Below are 19,998 nucleotides of genomic sequence, written 5' to 3' on the forward strand. Positions count from 1 at the left end.
TAGCTCAAATGCAGGCAGGGTCACCCAGGAAGTAGAGGGTCGAGCACGAAAAGCCTGCAAGAATACAGACTCCAAGGAGGAAGGGTTGGTGGGCTTCCAGTCTCCCCACTGTTTCAAGATTTCCAGTAGGTCTCCAAAGTAGATATCCTCAGGGGGCGACCGTGGGGACCCCTACCCTTCATCGTACTCCATATCTTCAGTGAGGGACTCCTCCAGGGAGTCCACGTGCTTCCTCTTGCACATCCTCTTGCGTGGTACCTTTTCAGCTGGGGCTTCTGATGAGGACTCCCAAGAGGGGGCACCCTGCGAAAGGGTATCTTGAGGCTCTTTTGCTCGATGTCCTGATGCGGTTGCCTCTGTCAACTTGCTTAAAACCCGTTGTTCTTTTTTTCTTAGACATGGTAGAAAGAAAAGGATACCAACAATGTTATCAAGATTACCTCAAAAGGCAAAGGGGAAGATAGAGACAGACAGAGGAAGGCCTGCACCAACGATGGTACTAAAAATGACCAAGTTGGTAAGGGAAAAAGCACTAAATATGAGTAAAAGTTTAGCGATTAAACAAGGAAGTTAACAGTAAATGGGAGAAAAAACTGACAAAAAGGTTTTAGAAATGTATATTTTCTCAGATACTTAGCTGAGAGCTGGCTCGACTTGTCTTTATGGTTATGTGGCAAATGAGATCTGAGGTAACAGGGAGAAGGGCACTATGGGTAAAGCTTAGCTAGAGAGATTTTTGGCTGGCATAAGCTTGTTATAAAGCCGACTCGGTTCCGAAGACGAACAGACACCTATCAGTAAGGAATGAATGAAGATTAACAACATCAGATGAAAGGATTTTCAGGCAACTAATACATGCCAGGCACTTAGACTCAAGACTTCTTTCACCAATGTCTTGCTACAAAACTGCTCCTCCTTGCAACAGTGAATTCAAAAGGCCGTGCTATGTGAGGGATTTCAAATGGCCTATGACATTTTCTTGCCTAGATAACCTTCTACAACTCCTTTAACATGCACCTGCAAACTAACAAAGCTTCTCAATGTACACTGTATGGAAAAGAGCAGAAAACATGCATACCATCTGTCTCTTGGAGTGGTATCTGTAGGGACATAGTCAAATTTCACCTTCCAGCGAACACCATGCCTGCTAGTTTCCACAGCAGTTACTTTGCCTGTGTACCATTCCTTATTCACCTTCACTTCTACGAGGAGACCTCGATCTTCCAGGAGAGCAGAAAAATGACAAGTCATACTACATGAAGTAATCATTACAGTGTAAATGAACATGCCATAAAATGTATTTAGGTGGAAGAAGGGGTTGGACTGTCACATAGGATAACCAACATTTATTTTCATACTTGTATTTAAAATTAGGACATAAGAAAATAAATGAAAAGTACACAGTAAATGCAAAAACATGAACAATAAAATAAAAATCATCTGCAACATCTATTAGTTATTCAGACATAAGACAAAGGTTACACAGGAACCATTTGCAAATACCAAATACATTCTTACATTATCAGCTAATGTACAAGAAACCTCCCATGATAAGTCAGTAATGGCATGCTCTCCACCAGTCACATATAGCACTTTTTGCTTGGAAGGTCTCATGTTTTGGGGGACACCTGCACGGTGACAGCTCACCTGTGACAGCACATGTTGACAACATACAAGTGTGCCTAATCGCTGAGCTTGCCAGTTCACCCAAACTACTAATGAGCAAGTTTCCTCCAAATCAAGAAAGAACATTTAAGCTGTAACACTCACAAAATTAACAGAGTGCACGCATAATACTTACTAACTTGAAGGGAGCTGCAAGAACAGAGGATGATTGAATGTCACCAAAAATATATTGATGAGACCCACTCAGGAGGACTTCCTCAGAGATAAAATGACACTGTAGGAATATACGTATACTAAACATCAAACAACATACTTCATAGAACAGTCACTGGACAGAATCCCACAATGTAAATCCACTACACGGATGCAGCCACAAGAAAATGGAAGGACCAAGAATCAGAAAGCCAAATCCTGAAATAAAGCACCACTAAAGGAAGCCCATCTGTCACTATGGCAGAGACAACACGTGGAAGGTGAGCACCAAGGACCAAGTGGTCATGGCACAGACGTTGGCAATGGAAGCATTCTTAAACCAAACACTGGAAGTAGCTATGCATGTGGTACAGCAGCCTTCAAGCAAAGCACTTTCCAATGGGTGGATGTCAACTGATGGCAAGAAATAAACTGGCACTATTCTTGGAAAGGGTTTATCTCTCAACTCACCTGGATGTCATTCCATCCAAAGGGCAAGAGAGACAAACAACGTACAAGTCTTCCTTAAGTGCACCCATTTCAGACAAAATTTAAAGCAGTGGTTTACAACTGCGAGAATTATTCTCCAGTTTCTGCCTTGGCAATGAAACAGGGAGACAAAAAGACTGCTTTAGGATAATACTGTCTCCATTTTCATCAGAAAACCAAAAGGAACCCTGATCTTTGCGAAAGGTGAAAGACCAAATATGGCTCCTTACTTATAACAGCCAGCAGATCTTGCAAGCTGATGCAATGACCACCAGAAAAAAAAAATACATTTTTAGGGCACAAACTTAAATGCAGCTGAGTCAGTAGTTTCAACCACAGAAAGGAAAAGCAAGTTAAATAAGTTCAGATTCCACTGAGAAGGAGTCCTTCAAATGTGGTTGGATTTGCAGTACTCTTACTGAGGAGGGGGAAAAAAAAACAGATGCCTGACCAGACGGTGCTGAACCATAGCCCTGCCTTCCAAAATTGTACAGATGGTCAGAAATAAATTAATACGTTTTACCTTACTACGGAATAACCGAGAAAACCCAAGTCATACAGTTGCTTGAAATACACCAGCACAACCAACCAGATGAACAAATGTGGCATTACTAGTCACTCTGTCAAACTGAAAACCTCTTTCATTTGGCTGAGCAAGTCTGTCTGAGAAAAAGCTTTACAGATGCATCAACAATTCCATAACTCCAGGGATAAGATCCGGTAGAATGAGGACCTAAGGCAGAAGCCAAGCCCTGAGGTACAGCTGGCACCACAATCACAGAAGACTCCTCTGGCTAGAAGATTCCTATACCACACCCTTCCCATCTACAATGAAGACATTGGGGCAACAGCCATCCTCCTTCAATGAATTTTGTGACAAGGAGTGGAAGGAAGATGTACAGCAATCTTCCTTGCCAGAAGATGGATATGTCCATTAGAAATTCCTCCTTGCCTTGCTGCTCCCAGAACAGTGATAGAACCACAATTCTTCAAAGCAGCAAAAAGACTGAACTCTAGAATACCCGATGTGCAGAATATCCTTCAGCCAGCATGACCAGTATCCTGGAAAACACTGAAGAAAGCTGGCATAGCAATACTTTAGAACAGAGCTAATGCACTCCCACAGTGGAGAAGGGCAACCTCACTTGCAGACCACCCAACAAAAAAGTGCCAAAAGGTGCCCATCTGAATAAGGTGCACCTTTACTGCTCCTTTCTGTAGCTGAGTCTGGCCATCAGTGAAGCTCTGCCAAGACAGTCTAGCTTCTTAGTGGGGCTCTTTCTGGAAGAAGCCATGTCCAGAACTCAGTGATCTTTTTTGATGGTCCTCCAAGCTACACCTACAGCGGGACTGAAACATCCTCTTAAATGGCATGGGCAAGCATTTCTTCAATCTATAAGGAGGCCTACTCCTCCACCTGGTGTTAGCTAGGAAAGGAGATACAAGGGGATAGTCATAAATGTCCTCCTGTATAGCAGAGAAGTCCTGTTTCATCCTTAGCATCAGCCACCAGGTCTTCAAGGGCACGTTTAAACAGAAATTTCACTTAAAATGGGCATCCAGGTTGTAAGGCAGGGAAAGACTGGAGCCAAATATTTGATAAATATCCCAGAAGCTATAGACAACCTACTGAGTAAAGAGGTAAACTTGAACTACTGTCTCCCTGTAATGAACTTAAACAAACGTGTGTGCTCATTGTAGTTCTTTGTAAACGAAGAAAAGAAAACAGTCCTTCATATCCAAGATGTCCATGAGGGCCATCTAGCAACAACAAGGAAAGGAAGGTCAGTGGAGTTACTATTCTGAACTCATGATAAGCAATTTATTTAATTTGGAAAAGTCCAGGAAAAGATTCTAAGGCACATTATTCCAGGGCAACAGGAAGAGTCTTGAATAAAATCCTATCCTCTGCTGTTCTAGCATGACACACTCTAATGCAACAGAGAAAAAGAGTGGGACTTGCTCAGGCCAGCTAGTCTACAAGTGGAAGCCTTTCTATAAAGGGTGAAAAAGTTGTCAATCTGAATTTGCAACCCAAGAATCGCCACCTTATCCAAAGGTTTGTGATCAAATAAAAACGTGTTAGTTATGAAGTTAACATAATGCTGGACCCTTTCATCCATGTCAGTCTAATATGATGGATGAGTCTTCATGCTGCTTGCTGGATTCAAAACAGTAAAAACAGTGTTCCAGCTTCAGACTCCTTTAATGTTCTCTTTCCCATAATGCATCTGACCCCATACTTACTTCAGATTGAGTATGCTTGCCTAACGCAGGAAAGTGGTCCTAAAGCAGTGCACTGGAAAAGAGCTAGTGTCAGTCTTCCAGGTCCAATGAAATGATAGATGGAAGGAGGTGGCAAGAGGGATGTCAAATTGGACAGATGGGATAAATGGATCCAGTGTTATGATTAGTAAATAACTACAGTATCCTATTTAACCCGTTCGTCTGATATGATTCTGCCAGTCCAATGCAGACTGGCCTCAAGGCCCTATCCCTGTATTCTGTCTCCTACAGGCTGTTGAGGGAAAATCAACGTCTGGCATACAAGACATTGTCAGACCCCACTCTGACAAACCTCCAGTACCATCCACAAAACAAAAAGCACCAAAATTACCTGTTCTAAAGACTTAAACCAAATCTGTGATATAAAGAATATGCATCTCAGAGACTACTCCTTCTCTGGAACAGGGTCCCCATCCACGTGAAGCAGAGCTCCTCCCTAACCCTATTCAAGTGCAACTTGGACAACTGGATAGGGAACAGGAAATTCATCCCTGGTTTGGCACTTGCGTCTCTAATGGAGAGCCAGCCTGTAAAATGGTTCATCTCCCAGGCTCCTGCTTGTAAATGTTTCACCTCCAAAGCCACTGCTTACACTTACCAAGGGTATCCGAACTTATCAAAGATTTAGGATGCATGGTTAGGCTTAAAAAGGCCCTTATGGTTGTTAGCCTAGTAAACCCCTATGAACCAGTAGAAGACCCTTGAGGTCAGTGGCTCCAAAGAAGCTCTTGAACTAGAAATCGTATCCAATTTGTAATGTTTTGCAAAAGTGTACAATATAAACAAAGTTGCTATGGCACAGATTTTATCAGTACAGCAGTTTCAAAAGAAAGCTGTGGATGTGGCAATAGACCTAGGAGATTGAACTTTTGGTCTGCATGGCAAGGGCTGATTGTGCAGAGAATATACAAATGCAACCCAAACAGACTGTCACCTGGATAGGGATACTTTTGAAACTGTAGTTCCTGGTCTGTCTGCGAAAGTTCTCCCTGAAAAATTTAGTCCTTTAAAGATAAGATAAAGTGCCTGTGAACATCAAAAGTATGGAGGATATATTTCCCCTTGGCATGGTTTGGAAATAATACTGGTAAATGACTAGGTAGTTTAAATTCAAGTCAGACATCACTTTTTGAATAAAGGATGAATCTGTGGGCACAGATCTTTGTAAAAACAAACAAACAAAAATACTGTGGGGATACATGATAAATCTTGTAACTCTGAAACCCTGCTGGGAGAAGTCACCGTAACTAGAAAAACAGTCTTTCAAAAAACAATTACTTACATGTTGCCCAAATGGGGAAATATTTCCATTTGCTGAGATAACACTTTTTATGTAGACTCCTTATGAGATGCAGAAATGGTATAGACAACTTTGCTACACAATGAAGAGTCTTTGTCCACCACTGGATTTGGAGAAACCCTGCAGTTAGCTTCAAAGTGTGTAGGTCTGGTGAGGTGATCTGAAAAGATGGGAAAGACTATCTTTCTTGGGATGGGACTGTCATCATGTGGGCAACCTGATGTGAGGCTTCAGTACAGTGTAACCAGGCTTACAGCAGCTTTGTATGTTGACATTTTATGCAAAAATCTTGGCATGAGGGAAAGGAAAAGAAAAACAAATGCACTCAGTGGGCCACTGCCCGACTAAGGCATCCCTTAGTGACTACTGCCCCATTGAGGGAATCTGGGCAAAGTAGTTGCTGAACTTTATGTTGGAGAAGGAAGAAGAGATTAAAGCAAGCTTTCCCCCAGCAGTAAAAAAATCTGCTGAGCAGTCACTGGACTGAGAGACCACTCGTGAGGCATCAGAATTGATCTGCTGAGCCTGTATGCAAGGCAGCTGATCCTCCAAGGGATACGTGTTGCGATAAATGATGTGAAGCAATTGGCCACTGCCACACTCTCATGGCTTCTTGGCATAGGGGGCACATCTTTCAGCTACTGGTACAGAGAGAGAGGACTAGATAATTTTGTGTGCGCGCCATCTGCCTATAAGTTTACACCCATTTATTTGATATTTTTTCTACAAGTGCAAAACTGTTTACATACATAATGTTATATACTGCAGCACTTAAAGCTATTGATTTCAAGTTAAAAAATATATTATTAAACTCTGAATAGTTGTGGCTTGTGGTTATTGGTGTATGGGTTTATCTTAACTGAAGTTTTTCAATCAGCTTCTGGGTTTGGATTTTTGAAGACATGCTGCTCAAGCTGTTGCTATCATACAAATATTTAACAATGGTTTATTTTAAGGGTAAACAATATATGTTTGCAGTGTTCCAGAATTATATGATTGGTGGCACTAATTCTGTAAATAAAGGAAAGAGGGTTGGTAATGGACAGATATCATTAACCCCGCCTGGAAAATAATCTTGAAAAAGTTTGAGTACTGTTAATAAGATGCACTTAAAAGTAAAGGGCCAAGGCTGAGGTGGAAAAATTCCTGTGGAGCAAGCAACTATAACACTGATCTGCAGCTGCATAGTGCAAAGCTTATCTGGGTGCGACAGGTGCTGGGCATAACCCCAGGCAGCAGTGTACATAAAATAGTTGTGTAAAATCATACCATAAAGGAAAGTTGTGTAAACTCTTACCACAACCATAGATGTCCTTCTCTTCCATGATGCAGTATTCTACTAGTGGGTTTATCCTTCTACCGTTCAGGTTGTCCGGCCAGGTTTCCAAAGATTTTCAGTCCCTCTAGATGTGGACGTCTGATGTGGAGCCAGGAACGTGGCCCATAAAAGTGATGTCTGCACGCACCAGCCCTCAGAACATAGCTAGAAGTCCCAGATGGAGCCAGTCCTGAAGGGCATAGCCTGTCCAGAAGCAGAGGAGAGCAAGTGCAAGCCAATGAGGGGGGAGGCGGAAGGGAAAGAATACTGCAACATGGAAGAGGACCTCTATGGTTATAGTAAAATTTTACATAACTTTCCTATGTCCTTCTATTACAATGTTGGAGTATTCTACTAGTGGGTGAGTACAAAAGCTCAATAGCCTGGTAGAGAACTCCAGGAATCCATGCAGGATAGCCCTGGCAAAATCTGCCCTGGCCTTGGAGATATGGTCCAGTTTGTAGTGTCTGGTGAATGTGTGCACAGAGGACCAAGTAGCTGCCTCCAGAATGGAGTTAGTGTCTAGGTCTTTACAAAAGGCTCCAGAAGTGGAATGTGACCTGACATTTCTTGTCAAAGTATTCCTGTGGTGTGAGTAGCAAAAGTAAATAGCCCTGGAAATCCAAGATTAAACTGTCTGTTTGCCCACCACTTTCCCCAGTGCCCTGGGGTGAAAGGACAAACAGTTGGTCTGATTTGCAAAAAGGTGTGGTGTTATGCAAATTAATTAATTTATTTTATTTTCCATTTGTTGACTGGGATAGTCCGACTGGATACATGTCCATTTTCAGCAGAGGCCCGGGGAGAAAAACTCCAAGGTAAGAAGTTAAGCTTAAGATACAATATTTACAGTGGTTGCATACCTAAATAAGTTATACAAGGTAAGCTAAATTACTGTTTTTAACTCATTCAAAAAAAAAACAGAGTTGTCTGTGAACATCTAGGAAATGAAGGACCGTCTCCCTGTGGGCTAAGGAAGACGGTAGGCAGGTGGATAGCCTGAAACAAGGAAAGGTCGTTGACCACCTTGGGAGTGAAAGAAGGGTGAAGGAAAGGTTTGTCCTAAGGGTGACCCTGTCCATATGGAAAACCAGAAAAGGGGGTGTAGCCATAAGGGCTTGAAGCTCTGAGACCCTTCTGGCTGATGTCAAAGCTACTAGCAGGACAGTTTTCCATGTGCAAAACGTCAAGGGGGCCTTGTCAACCGGTTCAAAGGGTGCCAGAGTGAGTTTTTCTAACACATAATTAAGATCCCAGGGAGGAGGGGAAGGTTTCCTGGGAGGTCTTAGGTGCAGAACACCCTTGAGGAAATGTTTGGCTGGGAGTCTGGATGCAAGCGGGGGGTCCATAAGCAGGCAGGTGGATATGGCAGACAAGTGTGACTTTAGAGAGGAGTATGACAAACCTGACTGCAAGAGTTCACACAGGTAAGACAGACTCAGAGGAACATCTGTCAAGCGGATCCATCTGTCTTTTGACACCAGATAGAAAACCTTTTCCATTTGGCGAGATATGATTTTCTTTTGTTGGGTTTCCTGGCCTCCTGCAGGACTGAAAGCATGTCCTCATTGTACAGGTGTCTGAAGGGAATCAGAATCCTACCCGCCACATGGAGAGGTGCAGAGACTGCCACTGTGGGTGTATCTGTGTCCCTTGTGCTGTGTGATTAGATCCACTGAGAGGGTAACTTGTGGTGATTGCCCTTGGACAGATGAAGTAGAGGGAAAGTACAGTTGTGTATACTTACCATAAATGTAGATGTTCCGAGTGTATTCACTGCTGCAGTCATTACATTTGGGTAATCTGCTGGCAGGTTGCCCTCAGTCTGCCTGATTAACAAAGTCTTGGGTCCTGCGTCAGTTGCTGTCCCTTCTTCCATGACGTCAGGTCGTCTGGGGGTATAAAACATGTAGCCGATGCCATTACATCAGTTTTTCTTGCCCGAGATGTCGGGTGCCCCCCTAATGGGGAGCAAATAAACATAAAAACACAAAGGCATACCTCCAACAAAAGGCAAATGCACCAAAAAGGCTTTTAAGCATAGTAAAGGAAAGTAGAGGTATAGCCAGAAGAAATTAGGGGGATAGAGGGAGGGTAACCAGGACTGCAACAGTGAATACACTCGAACATTTACATTTATGGTAAGTGTACACAACTGTACTATGTTCTTCGTGTTTCACTGTTGCAGTCATTACATTTGGGTAGATTCCCAAAGCTATGGTTGGGAGGAGGAGTTTACATAGCATTAGGGCCAGCTATAAGTTCCTGCAAGACAGCAGTGGCAAAGCCAGCTCTGGATTTAGAGAAAATTGGCAAATGATAATGCTTGGTGAAAGTATGTACAGAACTCCAGGTAGCAGCTACTAGGATGTCCCTGGTAGGAACACCTCTGAGAAAGGCTGCAGAAGTAGATGCAGCCCTGGTGGAGTGAGATCTGATCCCCTGGGGGATAGGTTTTCCATGGTGCTTATAGCAGAAATGAATGCAATGGCTTATCCATTTAGAAATGGTCTGTTTTGAAATAGCCTTCCCCTCTGCCCCTGCAGCAAATGCTACCAGCAGTTGTTCAGATTTTCTTTGAGGTTTAGTCCTGTCCAAGTAGAATCTAAGCTGTCTGTGCACATCCAACGAATGCAGAATCCGTTCCCGTTTGTTCTGTGGATTGGGAAAGAAGGTTGGCAAATGAATGGACTGATTAAGAGCCACACTGGATACCACCTTGGGCATGAAGGATGGACTGGTCCTGAGTGGCACCCTGTCCGCATGAAAGATGATGAAAGGCTCTACTGCCATAAGTGCCAGTAATTCGGATATCCTTCTAGCTGAAGTGATTGCTAAAAGGAAGGCTGTTTTCCAAGAAAGAAATTTTAAGTCTGCAGTAGCAGCTGGCACAAAAGGAGGTAGAGTGAGTTTCTCCAATACAAAGTTAAGGTCCCAGGCAGGGATTGGAGCTCTCCTGGGTTGTCTCAAGTTTGTTGCCCCTCTGAGATACTGCTTGAGCAGAGGATGAGAGAAGAGAGGAGGTTCTGTGTTATAATGAGCTGAAATGGCTGAGGCGTGGATTTTAATTGAGGAAAAAGACAGTCCCTTGTGAAGCATCTCAGTTAAGTATTGCAAAATCTGAGGTAAATTGGGCGCTGCTGTGCTCATCCCTTGAAATTGGTTCCAGGCACAGAATCTTTTCCATTTGTCAGCATAAGATTTTCTAGTACTAGGTCTCTCTGCCTCAAGATGACATCCATCACAGGTTTGCTGAGGGATAAAGGTAAATTTAAGTGATAAGCCAGGCTGCAAGGTTCAATGTTGGAAGCTGAGGATGCAGAATTTGGTTCTCCTGCTGAGACAGCAGGGAAGGGGGGCAGGCAGGTGCCATGGAAATAACTGTGACACACTGCGTAGGATAGGGTACCAGTGTTGGCGCGGCCAGTCTGGAGCAATCAAGATCATCCTTGGTTTGTCCTGTTTGACTTTTAGTAGAACTTTGGAGAGCAGAGGGGGAAGGCGCCGACTGATAGGTTTTTCCAGCTGAAGGACAGATCATCCACTTTCCATGCTTGTTTGTGGGAAGTCCTTGTGCAAAACTTGTCCAACTGGTAGTTCTGCGTGGAGGCAAATAGATCTATGTCTGGGCTCCCCTATTTTCTTGTCAACATGCTGAAAATCCTTGGTTCCAGTTTCCACTCATGTGGGTCCATTTGGTTTCTGCTTAGTCCGTCTCCCAGTGTATTTAATTTTCCTGGCAGGAATTGAGCTTGTAGGTGCACTTGGTAGCTCAAGGCTGTGTTCCACAATGCCGTGGCTAGTCTACAGAGGGGGTATGAATGTGTACCCCCCTGCTTATGTACCACATAACCGTGGTGTTGTCCGTCTTTACCATTAGTTGTCCTGGAAGAATGTAGTCCTTGAAGGCTGTCAGAGCATTCTGTACAGCTAACATTTCTTTTTGATTGATATGTAGGTGCATTTGACTTGGGTTCCATTTGCCCTGAATGTACTTCCTTGCCAGGTGAGCCCCCATGCATAGTCTGATGCATTTGTAGTTAGGGTTTGGGCGGCAGGGGGTAGAGTGAATGATAGTCCCTTGTTTTGGTGGAGGCCTCTGCCCACCAGAGGAACTCCAGGCATAGGCAAGGAATGACAGGAATCATTGTTTCCAGGCTTTGAGAATGTCGACTCCATAGACTTTTTAGATACCACTGTAGTTTCCTCATATGCAGTCTTGCATATGGAATTAGAAGAATGCATAAGGTCATGACCCCCAAGACTTGCTGTATTTGTCTTGCAGATAGCAGAGTTTTGGTGGTCACTTGTTTGAAATAGGTTACCAAATCAATTTGCTTTTCTGGCGTGAGGTAATCCATCTGGGCAGTTGTACCCAAGCTTGCTCCCAGGAATGTAATTTGTTGACAGGGTACCATGGTGTACCCCAGACAAGTTAGAACCCTTTTTACAAACGCCAGATCATTCAAAAGTATGCCCTGGCTTTCTGCCTGAATTAGACAATCGTCCAGGTATGGGTATATTTGAATACTTCTTTGACTGCAAAATTCAATAACTGGAGCCAGGCACTTTGTGAATACCCTGGGCGCAGTAGACAAGCCAAAGGGCAGTGCAGAGAACTGATAATGCGTGTAGCCTGCTTTGAAGCGTAGGTGTCTTCTGCAAGATTCCCTGATTGGGATGTGCAGGTATGCTTCTTTTAAATCTAGTGTTGCCAACCAGGTGTCTTTGCCTAGCATAGGAAGTAATTGGTGAAGAGACAGCATCTTGAATTTTGGAATCTTCAGAAAGGTGTTTAGAGTAGACAGGTTCAGGATTGGACGCCATGATTTGTCTTTTTTGGGTACCAGAAAAAGTCTGGAGTAGAAACCTTGTCCCTTTTCCTCTTCTGGTACCACTTGAATAACCCCCATGCTTAAGAGGGAAAGTACTTGTTTTTGAGCCTCAGCCCACTGATTTGGGGGCAGGTCTGGCCACCCATTTGGTGTTGGCAATGTGGGGAAATGAATCTGTATCCCTGGGACACTATATTTAAAACCCATTTGTCCTGGGTTATGAGTTCCCCACTTCTTTGCATGAAAAGCAATCTTTCCCCCCAAAGGGGCGGTCAAAAGACAAGTGCTTGGGAATTTTAAAAGGAAGTCACTGAGACTGTTTACCATAGGGGGGTGTCTTGTTATTTCCAGATGTGGAAGTGGAGGCCCCCCAGTGCTTGGTTCTGAGAGTCCCCTGCGACTGAAACCTGGGGTTTTTGCTGGGTTTGGGTCTGGCTAGAGAAGACCTGGAAGGGACTGGAAAGGACCAATTCTTAGTAGGCCAGTGCCTACTAAATCTAGGAGGTTGCACTTGTAAAAAATCTTTAACAGTTTGCATAGATTTAGCTTCATCTTCCATCTTTTTAAGAACTTCTTCAGCCTTGTTGCCAAACAGGCGGTTCTGATTTAAAGGAGCATCCAACAATTTAACTTTAACACGATCAGGCAAAGATTGTTCCTTATGCCAAGCATGCCTTCTAAGCACAGACCAAGTAACACCAGCCCTGCAAGAGGCCTCTGAAGAATCAAAACCACATTGCAAAGTATGTTTTCCAACTTGTTCAGCAGAATGCATTAAGTCCTGTAAATCTTTACTTTCCACACAGTCAGGAATCCACACAGTCAGGAATCAACATCATTTTCTGTTTAAGTAGTCCAATAACATATTGCTGATACTTTAACATATGAAATTGGCAGTTTAAAGCTCTGATTGCCAAGGTTGCAGAAGTATAACCCTTTTTACCCCATCTATCCAGCGCCCTGGAGTCTCTATCAGAAGGGTTAGGATTTTTAGCAGTAGAAGCCTTAATGCCCTTGGGCTCCTGAGAAATATTCTCTGGATCTGCAACAGGACTTTTGAAAAGGAACTTGTGGGACTCAGGAACCCTGTAGTATCTGTCAGGTTTACTAGGAGCAGGAGGCAGGGAATCAGGGGCCAAACTGGATTCCGAGAACACATCAACAACAATGTCTAGTACAGGAGGTATAGCCAAAGGCCTATGCTGAGGTAGAAGGATGAAATCCCTAAGCCTCTTTTTTGAATCAGAAAATTCCTGGCTTTCCCAGTGGAAATGCTCCCTTAAAGAATGTAAAGTTTCGCCAAAAGAAAAATCCTCAGGAGGGGAAGCAGAGGGAATGGAGCCCTCTGCATCAGAATCCTCATAAGTAGGTATGGACAATGCCAGGTCATCAGAAGAGTCAGAAGAAACAGAATCCTGATCAGAAGATTCATAATCAAGCTCAACCCTAGGCCTCTTTGGGGGAAGGGTCGACTACCCCTGATTAGAGTTATTAGATCTTCAGCCATTTTTATCATTTGTTTTTTAGGCATTGGGGCCTGAGCATGTGGCCTGGGCGTCGTTTTTTTAGACATGGATCGAGATTTAGGCCATAGTAATGAAGGAGGTGTCGATTTAATATGCACGTCTGTAGGCCTGAATACACCCTCAGAAGATGGTGCCTGCACAGCGGCTCCGGACCCATCCAAGGTAGAGACATCCGCGGGTTCCATAGTTGAATTATCTTGCGGCATACTGGACTCCGAGTGGGTCTCTGTAGAGGCCTGTGAATCAGAAGTAGCGGGTATCAGGTGCTGCGAAAGTGCCTCACTGAGTACTGGTGACTGGCTTAGAATAAGCGTCGTCGGCAGTTTTGGACCTCGGCGGCATGTCTCTGTCTTTATCTTTGCGTTTTTTTTGGAATCCCGGTAGTCGGATGGCTAACCGACGACATTTCTGGATAATTAAACAGAGAACCGAAATATTTAGAGGCAAAAATATACAGACGACGGATAGTGCGCTGATTAAATAAAGCACAAAACCGACAGCAAGGTACGTCGTAGTCAGGGCCTAGGCAAGGAATACAGTACGAATCAAAATCTTTATGAGGTATTTGCATTCCATAAGTAATGCAATTATTAACTTTTACTGACATCGGTAAGGAGCAAGAAAAAGTTTCCCCAATGGGGTACTTAGCTTTAAGTTGAAGACTTCGGTTCTAAAACACGAAAACGAAAATTTCAGGAGTCGGCCGACCGGCAATTGCGAACTGCTTCTGCTTTGGGCACCGCACGACAAGAAAGACTGATGTAATGGCGTCGGCTGCATGTTTTATACCCCCGACCTGACGTCATGGAAGGGACAGCAACCGATGCAGGACCCAAGACTTTGTTAATCAGGCTGACTGAGGGCAACCTGCCAGCAGATTACCCAAATGTAATGACTGCAACAGTCAAACACGAAGAACATCCAGTGCTGCCTTGGCCAGCAGGGAGTCACCAGCAAGAGTTTTGGTGAATCCTGCTGAATTTTCAGTAGGACCCTCTGAATTAATAGGAAAGGGGGGAATGCATACAGGAATCTCTCCTTCCATGAAATTGAGAAGGCGTCTGTTTGTAAAGCCTTTGGGTTGTGTGTCCTGGAGCAATAGCTCTGGAATTGCCTGTTTTTGGAGGCGGCGAACAGGTCTATCTGCAGAATACCCCACGTGTGGACCAGATTTAGAAACACATCTCTTGACAGTATCTATTTGTGGCCATCTGATTTGATTCTGCTTAGTGAATCTGACTGAGTTGTACAGTGATGGGATGTAGGCTGCCTGAAGTGTGATTCCTTGAGAGGTAGCCAGCTCCCATACCTGTAGAGCTAATTTGCATAAGAGGTAGGACTTGGTCCCTTCCTTGCTTGGTGAGGTACCACATAACCGTTGTGTTGTCTGTGAAGATCTTTAGGAGGCCCTGCTGGAGGTAAGGTTGGAAGGCCTGCAGGGTGAGAAGGATTGCTCGCATTTCCCTGATGTTTATGTGCTCGTTTGTGTCTGTCTGTCCGCAGACCTTGAATTATCTTTGGACCCAGACTTGCCCTCCAGCCCAGATCCGAGGCATCTCTGTGCATGGTCTGGGGGGGAATTTGTAGGGGAGTCCCAGATTCTGGGACCACTAGCCACCATTTCAATTATTGGTGAAGACAGGTGAAAAGTGGGACCCTGAACTCGAGAGGATTGGAGTGCTGGGTCCACACTGAGCAAAGATACCACTGAAATTTCCTCATGTGTAACCTCGTTAAGGGTAGCATGGGGATAGTGACTGCCATGTACACAGTAGTCTCAGGAATTGTTTCGCAGTCAGTTCCGATGGCAGAGAGAAGATGGTGGGTAAGAGATACCGCGTTTTCCCCTGGAACAGAGGCCATCATGTCTGTCCTGATTTTGCATCTCACGAAGACAATATCCTGTGCATGATGAAGTTGGGACTTTGGGAAATTTATCAGGAACCTTAGAGAATGCAGCAGGTCTTTCATTTGATGGAGGATTTGTCTGTCTGCTGCCTAGATTAAGAGGTCGTCTAGGTACAGGAATATTTGTATTCCCTTGTTCCTGCAGTAGGCAATCACTGGACCCAGGCAGTTTGTGAATACCCTTGGAGCACTGGAGAGCCCAAAAGGCAAGGCACAGAACTGAAAGTAAGAAAAGCCTGCTAGGAATCTGAGATATTTCCTGAAGGTAGGCTTTATGGGAATGTGGAGGTAGGCTTCCTTTATGTCCAGGGTTGCCATGAAAGTCTGAGGGAGAATGAGGGGAAAGAGTGGGTAAGGTGAGCATTCTGAAGGACGGAACCTTTAAGTAGAGGTTGAGGTCTAAGATAGGCCTCCATGGTCCTTCCCTTCCTAGGGACCAGAAATATTCTGGAGTAGAATCCTTTCCTTTGAGAAGGAGGGGGAACTGATTCTACAGTGTCTTGAAGCAGCAGGTTGTTTAAGACCTGATTGAGAAGGGACAGTTGAGATGCAGGCGGATGTGGCATGGCCAGTCTTGGAGAAGGGGTGATCCAAGTCATAAAGTAACCCTTCCGGAGGATGGACAACACCCACTTGTCTGATGTCATGAGGGACCATGTAGGGAGACAATGAGAGAGGTGGGTGGACAGTGGAAGGGAGGGGGGTGGGGGTGGAAGGAGTTGTGGCAGGCAGACACTGCCTGCCCTGTCAGGAAAGGGGGGCCTCTGGCTAGCAGGCTGAGGAGTCCTAGACTGGGCGGGCTGTTTTCTGGGTGGTCTTCTAGACCTAGCAAGGGCTGAAAGGCCTGGAGGTCTTTCTTATAAAATGCGTCTTAGCCGGGTAGTTCCTCTGGAACCTAGGGATGGGAGAGACTAAGAGATGCTTGATATCCTGTAGTTACTTCCCTTTTTGCTGCAAAGACTTAACAAGGTCAGCCATTTTGGCACCAGAGAGGGCTGAGTGGTCCAGAGGAGTGTCCAGGAGCATGGCTCTGTAATCATCAGGGAGGGGCTGTAGCTGCAGCCAGGAATATCTCCTTAACACGGATGCTGATGCAGCTGACCTATCTGAGGCCTCAGCTGCATCATACCCACACCTAAAGGAGTGTTTGTTCACTTGAGAAATCAGGCCCAGCAAGGAAGTTAGGGATGCTTTGGCAGCACAGCCAGGGATGTCCATTCAACTCCTTGGAGGCTTTGTCCAGCAGAGTATTTTGCCATGCAAGACTGGTAATTTGTTGCCCTAAAAGGCAGGGTGGCAGAAGTGTAAATAATCTTTCCCCACCTCTCCGCAGCCTTGCTGTCCTTATCTGCAGGGAGGACAGTGGTGGTAGGAAGGAGTTTGGATACTCTGTTCGTGGAAATGGAGATAGTGTCAGGGTCTGCTGGAGGGCACGAACAAGTATTTGAGTCAGGGACCCTGTATAATCTATCCGCCCTACAAGGTGCAGGTGGTTTAGAATCAGGGTTAAGGGATGCCGCAGCAAATGCATCCAGAAAGGCAGGCTGAAGAGGTGAAATTGGTGAAGGGTTTGGAGATTCCATGTGCATGACATCATAAAATCTTTTTTGTGCCTCAGACATGTATGAGCATTCCCACTTGAAGTGGTGTCTCATCAAGTTAATAGTGTCCCCGACGGTTAAGTCTTCCACTGGGGAATCAGCCTCTGTAGAGGCTTCCTCAGGAGATCCATACGGCAAGGGGGATGTGATCTGGGATAAGTAGGACACGGAGTCCTTCAGTGGAAGGCCTAAGGGCCATGAAGGCATTGTATAGGCTTTGGCTAAAGGCCTGCCAATCGGGTAAGGCCTCTGGCACTGGAGAAAGATGTCTAGTCTTTTGTTTCTTTTTAAAAGGCCTAGCAGGCATCTGGCTGGTGGTAGGCCTAGGGGTAATTGGTGGAACGGCTGAGCTAGAGTCCGAAGCACCCATCGAAGGCACTGGTTCCCCCCCCCGGCGTCTGGAGCAGGAGCCGGTATGTCCTCCCGGACGGGTCATCCACCCTAGATTGTGTGGCCTCCTGTAAAGTACCTGCTGTATCTGCTGTGGCGGAAGTCAGGCTCTCAACCAAGCTGATGAAGGCTACATGCTGAAGAGCGGCGGATGGAGGCGCAGTGGAAGTAGTAGGCCGCATGGACTTGGCCCTCTCCCTTGGCGGTTACGATGGGGTGTCGGAGCCGGCCTCCATACCAAGCGCAATCATAAATGCTGATTCTCAAGGTACAAATCAAGAGCCTGTAAATGGCGACAAAGGGTCTTGGGGGTGAACGATTTGCAGATAATGCAGTATTTATAATCCTGTTCCCTACCCAAACAGAAAAGACACTGGTCATGGATGTCTTTATGGGGAATCTGATGACCACAGTTGCACTCACTCTTACCAGACATGAACAGACTATAACTATACAAAAAAGGACTGAAAGCATCCCAAGCGGGGTACTTAGCTTGGTTAATATTCAAATCCGATGGCTGATTAGCCGGAACAACCTGCGGCTGAAAAATTCTGAGGACTGGTGCGTGCAGATGTCGCTTTTATGGCCCTCATTCCTGGCTCCATGCGAGACGTCCGACACACCTAGAGGACTGAAAATCTTTGGAAACCTAGCCGGACAGCCTGAGCGGAAGAAGGGTAAACCCACTAGTAGAATACTGCAACATTGGAATAGAAGGACATCGCTAGATGTCCTTCTCTTCACTGTTGCAGTATTCTTTGCATGAGGGATACCCCCGGAGTAGGCCACCCGACGTTGGCCAGCATACAAAAGTCCTTCTCTACTGTAAGATGCGTGGTACGCCACATGTACGTGTAGGCTGCCACCACGTGTCAGCCATAAAAGCAGCGTATGTATGCACTATCCTCTGAACTGAATGCCGAAGGAGGAATGACAGCCTAAGGAAGAGTACTGTATGATCATCCCAGGAGGAAAAACAACCACCAGGGTGAAGGAGGGAGGGACTGATGTACTACAACAGTGAAGAGAAGGACATCTATCGTTATGATAAGATTTTACAGAACTATTCTGTGTTTTTCTATTCATCCGTTGCAGTAGCCTTTACATGAGGTATAACAGAAAAGCTCCTCAGGTGAAGGTGGAGGATAAAGCAGTAGAGATCTTCAGAAAGCCATGTTGTATGGCTCTGGCAAAACCTGCTCTATTCTTAGACACGCATCCAATTTGTAATGTTTCATGAATGTATGCACAAAAGTCTGTGTAGCTGTTTCAAGAAGACAGCTAGTATCTCGTTCCTTGAAGAAAGCGCCAGATGAAGCTACAGCCCTAGTGGAGTGAGCGTTTACAGAAGGGGGAAGGCTCTTATTATGACTAGCATAACAAAAGGAAATAGCCTTAGAAGTCCAAGTAGAAATAATCTGCTTGGAGATGGGCAATCCCAGAGCCCTGGCATGATAGGAAACAAAAAGCTGATCTGACTTCCTGATAACTTTAGTCTTTTCTAAATAAAATCTAAGTTGTGTATCCACATCCAGGGTGTGCAGAACCTTCTCACTTGAATTCTGGGGAGAAGGAAAGAAGGTAGGTAAATGAATGGACTGGTTTAGCGTCAGGTCACTGACCATCTTGGGCATAAAAGAATGATTAGTCCCCAAGGACAACCTGCCTTTATGAAAAAACTAAAAGAGGAGACAAGCCACAAGGGCCTGGGAGTCCAGACACACATCTAGCTGAAGTTAAAGCCAGTAGTAGTGCAGTTTTCCAGGAGGAAAGTGGCAGGGAAGTTGATGAAGCTGGCTCGAAAGGAGGAAGAGTCAACTTTTCCAGTACAAAATTAAGATCCCAGGGAGGAGCAACAGGGTTTCCGGGTAGGTCTAATGTGAAGGTACCACTTCACAAAGGCGGTGCCTCCACCGACCCTGGAAATTACCGGCCCATTAGCTTGACAAGCCTTATCTGCAAAGCCATGGAGAGGATCATAATGGACCTCATAAATAAAGACATAGGGAATTTGCAGACTTTGGATCCAACCCAGTTTGGCTTTGTCAAAGGCAGATCATGCCTTTTAAACTTGGTTGACTTTTTCGAAACAGTCACCAAAGCCATTGATGAGGGAAAGGCAGTCCATACAGCCTACCTCGATCTGGCTAAGGCCTTCGATACCATCCGCAACATCCCTAAATCTCAGTATTTGAGAATTCGTAGAATCAATTCCTCTCAAGAAGACTACACAGTTGCCAAAACTGATTTGAAATCAAGATTTTTGGACAGAGGATACTGTATCTCTGACATTGAATCTGCTAGAATTTGGTCAGACAGACAGGACAGGGCCACATTGTTGGAATACAGGGACAAAAGTCAACATCTAAGTAGGGAAAATATTAGACTCATCACTACTCTAGGTAAAAATTACCAAACAGTTAGGCAAGCTGTCAACAATAATTGGAATATTTTATTAGCCAATGACTTTCTGAAGGGTATCCTGGATAACCAATGCTCTTTTTCATTTAGAAGAGGTAAAACATTG

The 19,998-nt window shown here is 44.8% G+C and overlaps 1 protein-coding gene across 1 annotated transcript in view; it reads right to left on the bottom strand.

The window, feature by feature from the left end:
• MORC2 (MORC family CW-type zinc finger 2) overlaps window positions 1-19,998 on the bottom strand; it is a 1,452,408-nt gene that overhangs the window by 118,622 nt on the left and 1,313,788 nt on the right. Inside the window, exon 22 of the mRNA XM_044068246.1 lies at window positions 1,079-1,220. Coding sequence (XP_043924181.1) covers window positions 1,079-1,220 — 142 coding nt within the window. The remainder of the gene's footprint in view (window positions 1-1,078; window positions 1,221-19,998) is intronic.

Source organism: Protopterus annectens, chromosome 4.part0 (genome assembly GCF_019279795.1).
Source record: "Protopterus annectens isolate FY-2018-M chromosome 4.part0, PAN1.0, whole genome shotgun sequence".
In the NCBI taxonomy this organism is placed as follows: domain Eukaryota; kingdom Metazoa; phylum Chordata; order Ceratodontiformes; family Protopteridae; genus Protopterus; species Protopterus annectens.